This window comes from Myotis myotis, unplaced genomic scaffold, assembly GCF_014108235.1.
Source record: "Myotis myotis isolate mMyoMyo1 unplaced genomic scaffold, mMyoMyo1.p scaffold_m19_p_17, whole genome shotgun sequence".
NCBI lineage: Eukaryota > Metazoa > Chordata > Mammalia > Chiroptera > Vespertilionidae > Myotis > Myotis myotis.
Window position 1 is genome coordinate 11582516 of NW_023416321.1, and position 13122 is coordinate 11595637.

The window sequence follows — 13122 nt, forward strand, 5'->3', positions numbered from 1 at the left end:
CTTCCATCTCTCTTCCCCAAGTCCTCCTAAATAGTTTTGCTGTTATTTTGTATATATATGGCTGCCTTTGTAACTCTGAAGAACATACTCCTTTTTTTTTTTATAGCAAAGATGGAAATTTATTGAAGAACAAGTACAGACTCCCACGTGGGGAGGGGGAAAGAGTCCCCCATACTCCTTTATTTCATGTCCCCCCATTGGTAGGCCGGGGCTCCTAACACCTTGATTTATAAGGTAAGGCCATGTGCTTCCACTCCCTTCCCATCTCCTGCCCTCTAGCTCTCAACGGCAGCCAGGTGTGACCGCCAGCTTCAGAGTATTTACATCGTTTCCTCACTATGATGACATCTTCTGGACTTTTTTCATAGGTTGAGAATAAGCATTTTAAAAATCTGTAGGTGGTGTTTACAGTTTAAGCCACTTTTGAAGCACAGATGGGAAGGATATTGACAAAGGGGAGGGACTAAGGGCTTTCTCAGCGTAGCCAATGGCATGCACAAAAGCATAGGGACCGCGTACTGTGTGAGTCATGTCCAGCTCACAGCAGATGTGCCCCGTTCAGGCAGAAAGACCCTCGGGGAGCTAGGAGGAATGGAGTTGGTTGAAGAAAGAGGGAGGCAAGTTGAAGGGCCTGGATGGTCCATGTGCCCTGTTTTTCCCACTCCCAGAATTCTGGTCCACGGCTCAATACAAAGACTCGGGGACTTACACATCAGGTATGTTCACTATCCTTTCTCCCAGCCTCTCTCTCCCCCTCCCCCCTCCCCCCCGCCTCCCATGGAACCAGTGTCTACTAGGACTCTCATGGCTTTGCAGTCATGAAAAATAATTCCCCCTCCTACAAAAGGCTTGCCACACCTAACACGGAGGGAGGTCTCAGAGTGTAGACACGGGAGGAAGCAGAGGATGGTGAAAGTAACAATCACTGAAAACTGGCAGAGCACCAGTTCCATACCACGGTACTCAACCCTTACCCCGACCCTTGGCAGGAGGCGGGTATTATTACCCCCATCTTAAAGAGGGCAACTGAGGCTGGCGAGGCTCCACAACTTACCCAGAGCCACAAAGCGAGCGTGGGGAGAGCCTGGGCCTGTGCTCACTGTGGCCGTGGGCAAGTAGCTGAATCTCTGAGTCTGTTTCTTCGCCCATTAAAACGTATTCCAAGGCACGCCAGGGCGTTGTGTGTGCCAGAGGTAACAGCCATGAGGAGTCTGACTTGCGGGAGGTATTCTGAAACTGCTGGCTGTGATTCCATGGCATGTGTGTCTGGAAAGGCAGGGAAACTCAGTGGGTGGAGAGCCAAGGCTGGAGCAAAGTTCAAGGATGAACTCATCCGTCTCTATCCCCAAGACTGACCCTCAACCTAGCAAGGTAAGTGGAAGGGCCTGCGAGATCCGTATCCACCCCTCACGTCACAGGCCCGGAGAGGGGCAACAACTTACCCAGGGTCACCCAGCGAGCTAGTGGCAAAGGCTGCCAGGCAGGTTAATATCCCGGACTTGGGGTACTCGTCCTCACCCCACATGCCTGGGCTGGGCTATTTGACTCAGTTAGTCTCATTAGGAAGGCCTGTCCATGCAAGCCTAGCTTCCCATCATCTCTCTGCTCCTCTATCTTCCTTCCTGTTCCATTCCCACAGCATTTAAAAACACACACATACTTTTATTGTTTTCAGAGAGGAAAAGAGAGGGAGACAGAGATGGAAACATCAATGACGAGAGAGAATCATTGATCGTCTGCCTCCTGCACGCCCCACACCAGGGATCGAGCCCGCAACTTGGGCATGTGCCCTGACCGGGTATGGAACCATGACCTCCTGGTTCTTAGGTCCACGCTCAACGACTGAGCCACCCAGGAGCCAGGGCTTCCCTCTCTGGATCCTGGAGAGGAGCAGCGCAGTCCCCTTCTCACTTGAGCCAAAATTCCCAGATAAGGGCAAAAGTCTTCTCAGGCCACCCCCCCACCCTAAGCTGTCCCTTCTGTCTAGCCCAGCTTTCGTCACCACCTCTGGGTCACCAGACGGAAGGTCACCCTGCCGGGGCCTTTACCCCATTGCTCTCCCTCTCCTCCTCTGGAGGAAGGGTCAAGGCTGGAGACGGACAGCGTGGACCTGGCACACGTGCCGCTCTGGTGCCCGGTGCCACCTTTTCCAGCCAGGACCAGAGATGGGCAGTGACCTCTCAGTGCCGCAGCCACATCTGGGCTTCAGGGGACCATGAAGAGGATCTGGAAATAGAGTGAGATTGCTTTCCACCGGCCCCTGGGGCAGCTCACAGGACCTGTGCCGTGTGGGCAGATGAGGGCCGGTGAAACCCAGGTGGCAGTGCCCGAGGCCACCTTCCTGCACAGGTGGGCGATGCAGGCAGAGGCCCAGGGACAGGGACGGGAGGCTGCCCCATGGGAGAGGGAGGTACTCACTGGCCTCACACCCCCCCCCCCCCCAAGCGAACGTGTGGCCCAGCTGGGCTCGCTCACCCACGGCACCTTTTGTCCCGGCTCCCCATGTCCGCCCCGCGGCCCCCTGACCCAGCTGGCAGGCCTGGGGAACACAAGGGGGGTGGAGGGGGAGCGGGACTGCACGTAACCCGCGCGCTAAGCCGGTCTCAAGGGGATGGGCGAATGGGTGCCTCCCCACCCGCCCCGCATTCAAGCGCCACCGGCTCCCCTCCACGAAGTCAACAAGGTCTGGCGCCCCCAAACCCAGGTCCCTGGTGGCTGGGAGGGGAACGAACCTGCCCGGGGCTGCAGCCGCGGGCCCTCGGATCCAGAGGGAAATCCGGGCGATTCTTCGAAGGTGGGAGAGAGAGGGCCGCGGCGAACAGAGGAAGGTGGCCTCCTCCGCGCCCCGCCCCGCCCCGCCCCGCCCCGCCGGGCCCGGGCCTCCGCACCCATAGGCAGAGGCGACCCTGCCCGCCTCCCCGCCGGCTGCGCGCTCGCCCCGCCTCGGCTCCTTTAAAAGTTTCCTGCGGCCGGGCGCCTGGCGTGGCGAGCCATGGCTGTCGGCGCCGGGGTGCTGCGCCTGGGGCGGCTGTGCGTCGGGGGCGCGGGGGTGCTCGGGCCCCGCTCCGTCCTCCCCCGGGGCTGGCAGGAAGCCAGGCTGCCGGGCGTCCGTCCCATCAGGTACCGGGGCCGGGGAAGCGGGGGAGCGGGCCGGTCCCCCGGGAGGGCTTTGCACAGCTGCGCTGGGGCCCCGATCCCACAGCTGCTCGACCTGCGGGTGGCTCGCGGGAGCGTGGTTACCCCGCGCTCTCACGCGGGCGACAGGAAGGAAATGCTGGCAGAGTGGGGCGCGGCTGGGGCGGGCGGTGACCCTGCCCTGACTCTGGGTTCTGGTCCAGGACGCTCAGATCCTTAGCTTCATGCACGTGAAGAGGGCCCGGAGCGCGGGCCTTTCTCAGTCTGGTCTGAGGGGAAGGGCAAGGACAAGGCCTGGCTCTGTCCGCAGGGCACTGTCTCTGCGCTGGCCTCCGCTTCGGGGGTAAACTTGGGGCTTTTCAGCCGGGTCTTGCTCACCCCAGGCCACCAAACTCAGCCGTCTCCCTTCTCCTCCTTAGCTGCCGCCAAACACTGCGTCTGATCCTTCCCACTTACCCCGCCTGTCTGCGTCCTCGGTGCAAAGGGTAGGATGCTGGCAGGTGGAGGATGCGCTGCTGTCTCTCTAGCAGCATCCGTCACGCTGCCTTCCTGTCAGACTGCGAATGGGGAGGTGTTGTTGGTTTAGCAAGGCCGGGCTCCCACCGGTGTTATCAGCGCCGGTAATTACCTTCGGGCCTGGGCACCACTCAGCCGGCCCTGCTGCGCCGCTGGGCCAGATCCTGAGTCTGGGGTCAGGACACAGTTTTGGACACCAGATCTCAGAGTGTGGGCCTGGGCAGGCAAAAAGGAGGAGAAGGCCAGAGAGGCGTCTCCTCTGAGAGAACTGTTCGGTTCAAAAGACGAAAATTGTGTGGTGGGAGTTGGGGGAAGATGCACACTCCTCTTTTGGCTGGAATTCCGAGATCACAGTGCTTTGAGGTCCCTGCGTCTCGTTTTCTGTTTCTCACTACTTTCCAGGGTTTCCCTGGGCAAGCTCAAGCATGTACGCCACCCCTCAGCCTCCAGTCCCCGCCTCTGGACTCCTGGGTGCCCTCTTCTATTGTGAGGGCTCGAAGGAAAGGTACCCCCCTTCCCCGAAGTGTACATGCTTCACGATGCTAAATCAGGCCACCTCTGGATGCCTGGCCACATTGCTGAACTTTGGCTTTTTCTGTGCGTACACAAAACAGGTCGCCTTCCTGCTACCGGCCTGCAGTTTCGGGGGAGAGGCATGAGGCCTCAGGAAAACCTATTTATCCAGAGAGAGAAGATTTCTAAACCTTTTGGCCTCATTCCTCCCCATCGCTTCCACTCTTGCTTTGCCCTTCAGAAACCTTCAAGAGTCTCAAGCATTCCACAGACATTCCTGAAAACATGTTCTGTCCAGCACCTGGTGGGTGCTGTGGCTGGGGAAGCCATTGGACCCAGTCCTCCAGAAACGTACAGTCTAGCGGGGAAAACCTACATCAAGGCGATCATGACTCACCGTTCCAAGTCAAAGGGTGTGCAGAGCTCATGGACTCCTGTCCTTTGCTCTTTCTAATCTGGTTCCATCCAGCCTGATAGTCTGCTGCTCGATACTCCAGGCCTGTTATTCACTAGACTAGAGGCCCGATGCATGAAAATTCGTGCAAGAGTAGGCCTTCCTGCCTCCGGCTGCTGCCGGCACTGGCTTCCTTCTGGCACCAGCTTCCCTCTGGGACCCAGGCTTCCCTCCTCCAGCCGCCCACAGGCACCCGGGCTGCTTCCCTCCTCCGGCCACCTGCAGGCACCCGGGACCCTGGCTGGCTTCCCTCCGGCCCCGGCTTTGTCAGGAAGGAGGTACGGAATGACATCCTAAAGACGTCCAGTCTAATTAGCACACTAGCATTACCCTTTTATTATTATAGATTCCCAGGGTAGCCTGTTAGGAAAGAGCAAGACTGCTCTTGGGTTACAGCCCTGACGTTCCACCTATTTGCTGCACGACCTTTGGCACCTAACCGGTGTGTTACCTCACCTTTGAGCATGGTGAGCTGCTCACTAATCCTACCTCCTTGCTGGGTTGACAAAGGCTTGCTCTTCTCAGCCTTCCCTTTGAGGCAGGGCCGGTCCTTGGGAACCTTCGAATGGTGCCTGGGTAGGATTTCCATATGACTTGGGGATAGGAGGGGATCCTGGGTCAGAGGCCTCTTTCTTGCACCTGGCTCTCGCTCCTGGCCAGCTGCTAAGATGGCAGTCTCTGCCAAGGCATAAGTTCGGTCCTTGGATCTGCTGGACACTCCTCTCTCCATCAACGTCAGGGCTGTCCAGCCCGGCCTGTGTGACTCAGTGGTTGAGCATCTACCCAGGCCAGGAACCAAGAGGTCACCGATTCGATTCCCAGTCAGGCACGTTCAGGGTTGCAGGCTTGATCCCCAGTAGGGGTGCATGCAGGAGGCTGCCGATTGATGATGTTCCTCTCTCACCCATGTTTCTCTCTCTCTCTCCCCCTCTCCCTTCCTCTCTCTCTAAAATAAAACTTAAAAATAAAAAGATAGATAGATAAATAAATAAATAAATAAATAAATAAATAAAAAGTCAAGGCTGTCCAGAGCCCTTTTCCCCCCGAAGGAAATAAGAAGCTGTGCATTGCTGAACCACCACTCCTTCCCCTGCCACCACATCCCCTTCCCCAGGGAAACCCTAGTCTGGGACTTCAGAGAGCCTCGGAGGGAGCAGTCCAACACTGGTTCCTTGATGAACCTGAGACGAACAGGCTTCCTCAGTTCTCTAAAGCTGGCCTGGGGCCACCTGTGACATAGTGGCACCCACCTAGGGCAGTGGTTTTCAACCTGCGTGCTGCAGGAGGCACCCTGGTGTGCCCCAAGAATGTTTAAAACATGCAATACCTGACTCCTTAGTTAGGGGCACTGACCTCTTTTCCCTTAGTTTGTCATATAAAAAAACGACAACAGGCCCTGGCCAGTTTGGCTCAGTAGTTGGAGCATCAGCCCACAGACGGATGGAAGGGGTGAGAGTGGGAGGCAGCCAATCGATGTGTCTTTCTCGAGTAGCGCTCTCTCTCTCTCTCTCTCTCTCTCTCTCTCTCTCTCTCTCTCTCCCCCCCTCGCCCCCCGTCCCTCCCTCCCTTCCTATCTCCTCCTTCCCTTCCATTCTCTCTAAAAATCAATGGAAAAAATATCCTCACTCCTTGGGTGAGGATTAAAAAAAAAATGACAGCAAGCAACACAATAGCTGTCCAGTGTGAATGAATCAAAATTATACCTATTTTTTGTCAGATTGGCAAAAAATATATTTGTGTGTGTGCTACAGAAATCTATAATTAGTTGATGTGTACCACGAGATGAAAAAGGTTGAAAATCGCTGATCTGGGGTGTTGGGAGCCCTTGGAGCTGGGAAAGACAGAGAGAACAGTGACTTGAACCTCTCAGAATTGGGTGTGATGCTCAGCGCTGGGGCTCCAGTGACTTGATGCTGATGGTTGGGGCAGAGGGGTAAGTGGTCTTCATGGACCACCCTCCAGGGGAATGGCTGCAATTAGGTGGGACCAGTATCGGAAACTATAAAATGCTATCCCTATATGAGGGGATTGCATTAAGCCGGGAAGTGTTTTGGATGGAAACCATAATAGTTACAAAAAATAGACTCTTCTCATAATTCCTTAGAGATGATTAACCAGTGATTTGGTAATGATATCCCTATGCAGCTTACACAGGAGATCTTCCGCTCTACATGTAACAATAGGAAATAAACTATAAACTTGAACTTTGTAGTCAGTGAATGGTACACATTGGTTACATATTAATGCCTTGCACAGGGTAGGTGTGCAGTTTACTGTAGAGGGTGTGATGGGGATACAAACTTGTTTTTACTGTGTTCTTTGTCCAAAAAGGATGTACAGGGAAGACTATAGGCTCACTGACTCAAGGGGGAAAGGGTGCTGCACCGTGGATGCTGTCAATCAAAGCAGGAGGGGATTGGATTTGTGGAAATGGGCTTAGGGAAGGCTCCCTAAAGAGGCCTGAACCCTCCCCCCAGAGGACTGTATGATAGTGTCAAATGTGAAGCCTCTAGACTTGTATGAAATCTTGCTTGTGCTGAACTCTTTTGTATCTGCGTATGAAGGCCTCCTAACCTCCCCCACATGAATTTACTTATTTAATTTACAGACAGAAACGTTAGAGTCAGACCGGTCTGGATTCAAATGAACCACTTTCTAGCTGGTAGCTTCGGTACTGAGGTGGAACTTGACTTTTCTCATGTGCCATGTTGTGAGCATTTAGTGAGGTCACATAAGAAAATTTAAAAAAAAAAAAATTTTATTGATTTTTTACAGAGAGGAAGGGAGAGGGATAGAGAGTTAGAAACATCGATGAGAGAGAAACATCGATCAGCTGCCTCCTACACACTCCCCACTGGAAATGTGCCTGCAACCAAGGTACATGCCCGTGACGGAAATCGAACCCGGGACCCTTGAGTCCGCAGGCCGATGCTCCATCCACTGAGCCAAACCGGTTAGGGCCATAAGAAAATTCTTAACCCACAGTCTGGTGCTAAGGAGATCTTCCATCCATTGCGGTGGTGAGTTATTATACAGGTAGTGCTTGTGAAACAATGGCTTTGCACATTCCTGCAATGACCCTGAGGCCCACCGTTGAGTAACCTTGTCCTGAGAGAAGGAGGGACACAGTTCCGGCAGGGGCAACTGTTTTGCTGAGTGTTGGGATTAAGGGCTAATTTTTTATTTTTTTTGCTAATTCTTGCTGAACAAAACAAAAAATACAGGATGGCAGTTGATCTCTTTTTAAAACTTTTTTAAAAATTTAAATATATTTTTATTGATTTAAGAGAGAGGAAGGGAGAGGAAGATAGAGAGAGAAGCATCAATGATGAGAAAGAATCATGGATCGGCTGCCTTCTGAACGTCCCCTGCGGGGGATGGAGCCCGAAACCTAGGCACATGCCCTGACCGGGGATCGAATCATGATCTCCTGGTTCATGGGTCGATGCTCAACCACTGAGCCACACCGGCCGGGCACATGTTTAGTTTTTAAAGAAACTGCCTGTTTTTCAGAATGACTCTACCACTTTACTTTCCTACCAACAATGTATGAGTGCTCAGCATCCTTGCCAGCATTTGGTATTGTCATTATTTTTTTGGACATTGTGATAAGTAAATAAAGCGATATCTTATGGTGGTTTTAGTGTCCATTTCCCTAATTATTAATGATGTTGAATATCCTTTCATGTGCTTTCTTTTTTTTTAATATATTTTATTGATTTTTTACAGAGAGGAAGGGGAGGGATAGAGAGTCAGAAACTATTCATCCTCTTTGGTGAACTGCCTCTTCGTGTCTTTTGTCCTATTTCCGGTTGGATTGTTTGTTTTATTACTGTTGAGTTTTCAGAGTTCTTTATGTATTCTAGATACAATTGGTTAGAACATTGTCCTGACAACCCCACCAGCCTTGTGTGGGTTCAATCTCCTTTCAGGGCACATACACGAAGCAACTAATGCCCAGCTGGCATGGCTCAGTGGTTGAGCGTCAACCTATGAATGAGGAAGTTGTGGTTCAGTTCCCAGGCAGGGCACATGCCTGGGTTGCAGGCTCAATCCCCAATGTGGGGGGTGCAGGAGGCAGATGTTTCTATCTCTCTCTTCCTCTCCCTTCCTCTCTGAAATCAATAAAAAAATGTATTTTTTTAAAAAGAAGCAACCAATGAATGCATAAATAAGTGGAACAACAAATTGATGTTTCTCTCTCTCCCTGTCTCCTGCCCTTTCTTTCTCACTCTCTCCTTTCCTCTCTCTTTCTCTCAAATCAATAAATAAAATCTATAAAAATGAAATGGAATGTGTACACCTAGGCAGTTACTTGTTTTTTAGCTTTGTTGATGATTTATATTTTCCTTAGGGCTGGGGGCCAGCCTGGCATCAAAAGCCTGTGGGGGAGGGGCAGAGGCCAGGCCAAGACTTGGAACAAAGGCAAGCAATTGCTTTCAATTTTGTTTCTAAAGCCTTTTTGCTGGTGGCTGGCATGGCACTGGCATCTTGCCCAGGGAGCAACGATTGGCCTCGGCGTGGGGCATGTTTCTGCAGTTCGATGGGCCCCTCACATCCACTCACCCTCCCTCCCTGGTGGCTTCTGAAAGGATTAAGAGGCCTCACTCAGGACCTGGGGTAACTCCAGCCTCCAGCAGGGGCAGAATCGACCTCCCAGCCTCTGGCCCAGGTCCTCAGCACCTCCACCCACCGGTGATCTGACAGGAGACAGAACAGCTTCTCTCCCAAGTCGGTTCTGCAGGTCTGTTTGCTCAGGTGACCTGACCATCCCTGCCTCCCATGACTAATCAGAGCCCAGCTCTGCCGGTGGCCTCTGCCTGATCCTTTATGACTGTATGATCCTTGGTGCCCAGAGAGGCCCGTAGCCTGGACTTCGTTGTCAGCCTTGGAAAGTCACAGCTGTCCCACCGGAGTTCCCTGAACCAGACAGCCTGTTTTTGCTGCGCGCAGCTCCTGCTTGAAGGACAGGCTAGGCTGACACTGGGGCACAAGGCTTTCCAGGCTTGGGCCACCAGGGGGCTGTGCAGTGAGGATGCAAGGCCATGACTGTGTTCCAGGAGTGGGGTGCAGGGACCATGAGAACAGGACCATACACACAGAGGCAGCGAAGAAGATGAATCAGACACATAAGTAAACACTGAACAGGCCTAGCTGTGCTTGAGGACGGAGAGGTGGGGGTGGGGGTGGGGCCAGGCCTGTGGCACTTGGAGGGCCCCATCAACCTCAGGTGTGCTGCTCCAGCCACTGCAGGGCCCCCAGGGGAGGCTGTGGGTGGGCTACAGTATAAAGAGCAGTACACAGCTCAGCCAACATGGCTCAGTGGTTGAGCATTGACCTATAAACCAGAGGTCACAGTTCGATTCCCGGTCAGGGCATATGTCCAGGTTGTGGGCTCCATCCCCAGTTGGGGAGGGGTGCTGGAGGCAGCCAGTCAATGATTCTTTCTCATCATTGATGTTTCTATCTCTCTCTCCCTCTCCCTTCCTCTCTGAAGTCAATAAAAATATTCAAAAAATAAAATAAAGAGCAGTACACAAAGAAAGGGTCCAGGGTTGCCCCCCACCAGAGTTAGAACCTTAAGCAAATGAACCTCTTGCATCTTCATCCACAGAAAGAAATAAGCCTTTTAATAGATGGTCCAAAACTGATGTGAGGATCATGTGAGACATATATGGAAGCCCGTTTTAAGCCATAAGGCTCTATAAAGATTCATTTCGTATTGTATCAAGGCTTCGGGAACCACAGTCCTGGGTTTGACTCTCAGCTTGGCTGTCTACCTGCATTTCTTTGAGCCTCATTCTCTCTTCTGTAAAATGGGCATGTTTCTTGGTCAGAGAGTGGTTATAAAGCTCACAGGAGGCCATGAGTGTGGAGTTTTTGGAAGAGAGCTGGTATGAGGTTACAGTGACACCATGAAACGTCAGCTTACATTATTAAAAAATGTGCTTTTTCACCTATAATATGTGAGACATTTTCCATATCATTAAATATACACAGAGTGTCTTCATTTTTATTGATGGTGTAGTGTTCATCCATGTTTTGGAATGTATGCGTATGTCATTCCTTTTTATGGGGAGATAATATTTCATTACATGGGCATCCCACCTTTTGTTTACCCATTATCCATTGCTGACATTTGGGTTGTTGTCACCATTTGGTGATTGTGAGCAGTACTGCCGTGAACTTTGTGTACAAGTCTTTGTTTGAACAGCTGTTTTCAATTCTTTTGAGTATATACCTAGAAGCGGAATTGCTGGGTCCTATGGTCATTCTATGTTTAACTTTTTGGAGAATTGTCGCCAAACGGCCACTGTAACGGCCCCATTTTACATTCCCTCCAACGGTGCACAAGGATTCCAGTTTCCCCACGTGCTGGCCAACACTTGTTGTTTTGTGTGTTTTTTAATTGTAGCCTTCAAGTGGTGGGTAGCAGCATCTCATTGTGGTTTCAGTTTGCATTTCATACACGTAATGACCATTCGTATCTCTCCCTTGGAAAAATGTCTATTCGAGTCCTTTGCTCATTATTTATTTATTTTAAAAATATTGTTATTGATTTCAGAGAGGGAAAGAGAGGGAGAGAGAGAGATAGAAACATCAATGATGAGAGAGAGTCATTGATTGGCTGCCTCCTGCACACCCCACACTGGGGATCAAGCCTGCAACCTGGGCATGTGCCCTTGACCAGAATCAAACCCAGGACCCTTTCGTCTGCAGGTCGATGCTCTAGCCACTGAGCCAAACCAGGTAGGGCTTTTGCTCATTTTTTAATTGGGTTTTTATATGCATTATTATCAACTCATTTATTTGGTCATTCAGTTAAGTACCTCTTACATTCCAGGCACTGGGAGGCACTGGGGATAAAACAATGAACACACCAGTTGCCAAAAACTGAGAAATCAAGAGAGTTCTTTAAAAAGTAAAAAAAACCACACACCCTGTTTCCTGAAATTTCTTATGAAATCAGATCTGGCGGCAGACGCGGGCCTGAGTTCTCCTGTGCCAGCTCTGTGGGGGTCCTGCGGGGCTGTGCTTTGTCTCCAGTTCCCTCACAGCCTCCTCCTGGCTGACTTACCCAGCTTCAGCTGGGACCTTGGGTTTCACAATCACCTTCCCAGTAGCCAAGGCCTCACTACATATGTATTTACTTTAGTTCTTTGAGGCGGGCGCAACTGGGACTGCTGGCTGTCCTTCAACTGCAACACGTTTAAACAAGCAAACGACTTTCCCTGAAACCAAATCTTTTTATTGTCTTTTTCGGGTTTAAATGGAGTATTTGCCACTTTGTTTAAGAATAGAAAAAGAAGTGGCCCCTTTTTGCCCAAAGCCTCTGGGGTGTGTTGGAGGAAGGAGGGAAGCAGAATGCGTTCTGTTTGTGCTTGGACTTTTGACATGATGGGCAGTTCAGAAATTCATGAGCAAATTGCATTGATACGAGTTTCTAGGACTCTTAAGTCCTTTAAGGAGCCACCTGTTTCCACCTCAACCCTGCCCTACCCCAGTCCCAGTTTCTTGTGGAAAAAAATAAAATTGAGATTAGACAGTCTCTAGCGATCAGATAGGAGGTAAATCCAGAACCTAGAGAACAGACATACCCCGCGCACCCCTTCCTCCCTGGCCCAGGGGAGTGGGTGGCAGCCGTCCTGGGTTCTCCCCATTGGGCTCAGCTGTTTACCTGCTGGGTCGTCCCTTTGGCCTCTTTGACCTTAGGTTTTCTTATCTACGGAATAAAGAGTTTATCATTCCTCCCCTTGTTTCCTTAGGATTTGCTTAGTGTATTCGACATCAGGATGTTCAAACCTGTAGAGAATTTTTTAAAAAATATTTTTATTGGCCCTAACTGGTTTGGTTCAGTGGATAGAGCATCAGCCTGCAGACTGAAGGGTCCCAGGTTCGATTCCAGTCAAGGGCACACAAAAAATATATTTTTATTGATTTCAGAGAGGAAGGAAGAGGGAGAGAGAGATAGAAACATCAACAATGAGAGAGAATCATTGATTAGCTGCCTTCTGCATGCCCCCCACTGAGGATCGAGCCCATAACCTGGGCATGTGCCCTTGACCAGAATCGCCCTTGACCGGAATTGAACCCTTCAGTCCGCAGGCCCACGCTCTATCCACTGAGCCAAACCAACTAGGGCCTGTAGAGAATTTTTATAAAAATGTATTTGAGCCCAAAAAGAGAAAACACCTGGAAGCAAGGTCCCAACAGACGGACTCAATGCTTCAGAGGAAAACAGTTTGCAGGTTCTTTTTTGCATTTGAAACGAAGGAGGGACGCTGGGGAGCATTACGTGGAGGTGGGGGAAAGCAAGGCAGGGATTGGAATGAATAAGCTTGTGTGCGCTTTGAGGGTGGTTACGCTTATTTCAGAGGTGTGTGAACCTAGATGCACAGAAGCAACGGACAGGGTTTACTTAAGGCCAAGATAAACCTTTCACCAAAGAAGTGATAGGCCTGGGATATGACTACCCACCAGAATTGATGGTAAGATCACCCTAC

The 13122-nt window shown here is 51.2% G+C and overlaps 1 protein-coding gene and 1 long non-coding RNA gene across 3 annotated transcripts in view; one reads left to right on the plus strand and one right to left on the minus strand.

The window, feature by feature from the left end:
- Nucleotides 1-805: 805 nt before the first annotated feature.
- On the minus strand, nt 806-2810 carry LOC118672307. The gene is made up of 3 exons (XR_004973033.1): nt 2733-2810; nt 2049-2226; nt 806-1266 (listed from the first exon to the last, which is right to left on the minus strand). It is a non-coding gene; the product is annotated as an uncharacterized LOC118672307 (long non-coding RNA).
- A 129-nt stretch (nt 2811-2939) lies between these two features.
- The window catches only part of ACSF2 (acyl-CoA synthetase family member 2), a 28239-nt gene continuing 18056 nt past the window's right edge, over nt 2940-13122 (plus strand). Inside the window, exon 1 of one of the 2 annotated variants that reach the window (XM_036341939.1) lies at nt 2940-3120. In XM_036341939.1, the coding sequence (XP_036197832.1) occupies nt 2993-3120 (128 nt within the window). In that variant the 5' untranslated portion in view covers nt 2940-2992. The remainder of the gene's footprint in view (nt 3121-13122) is intronic. The other variant, XM_036341938.1, reaches the window with a different exon arrangement.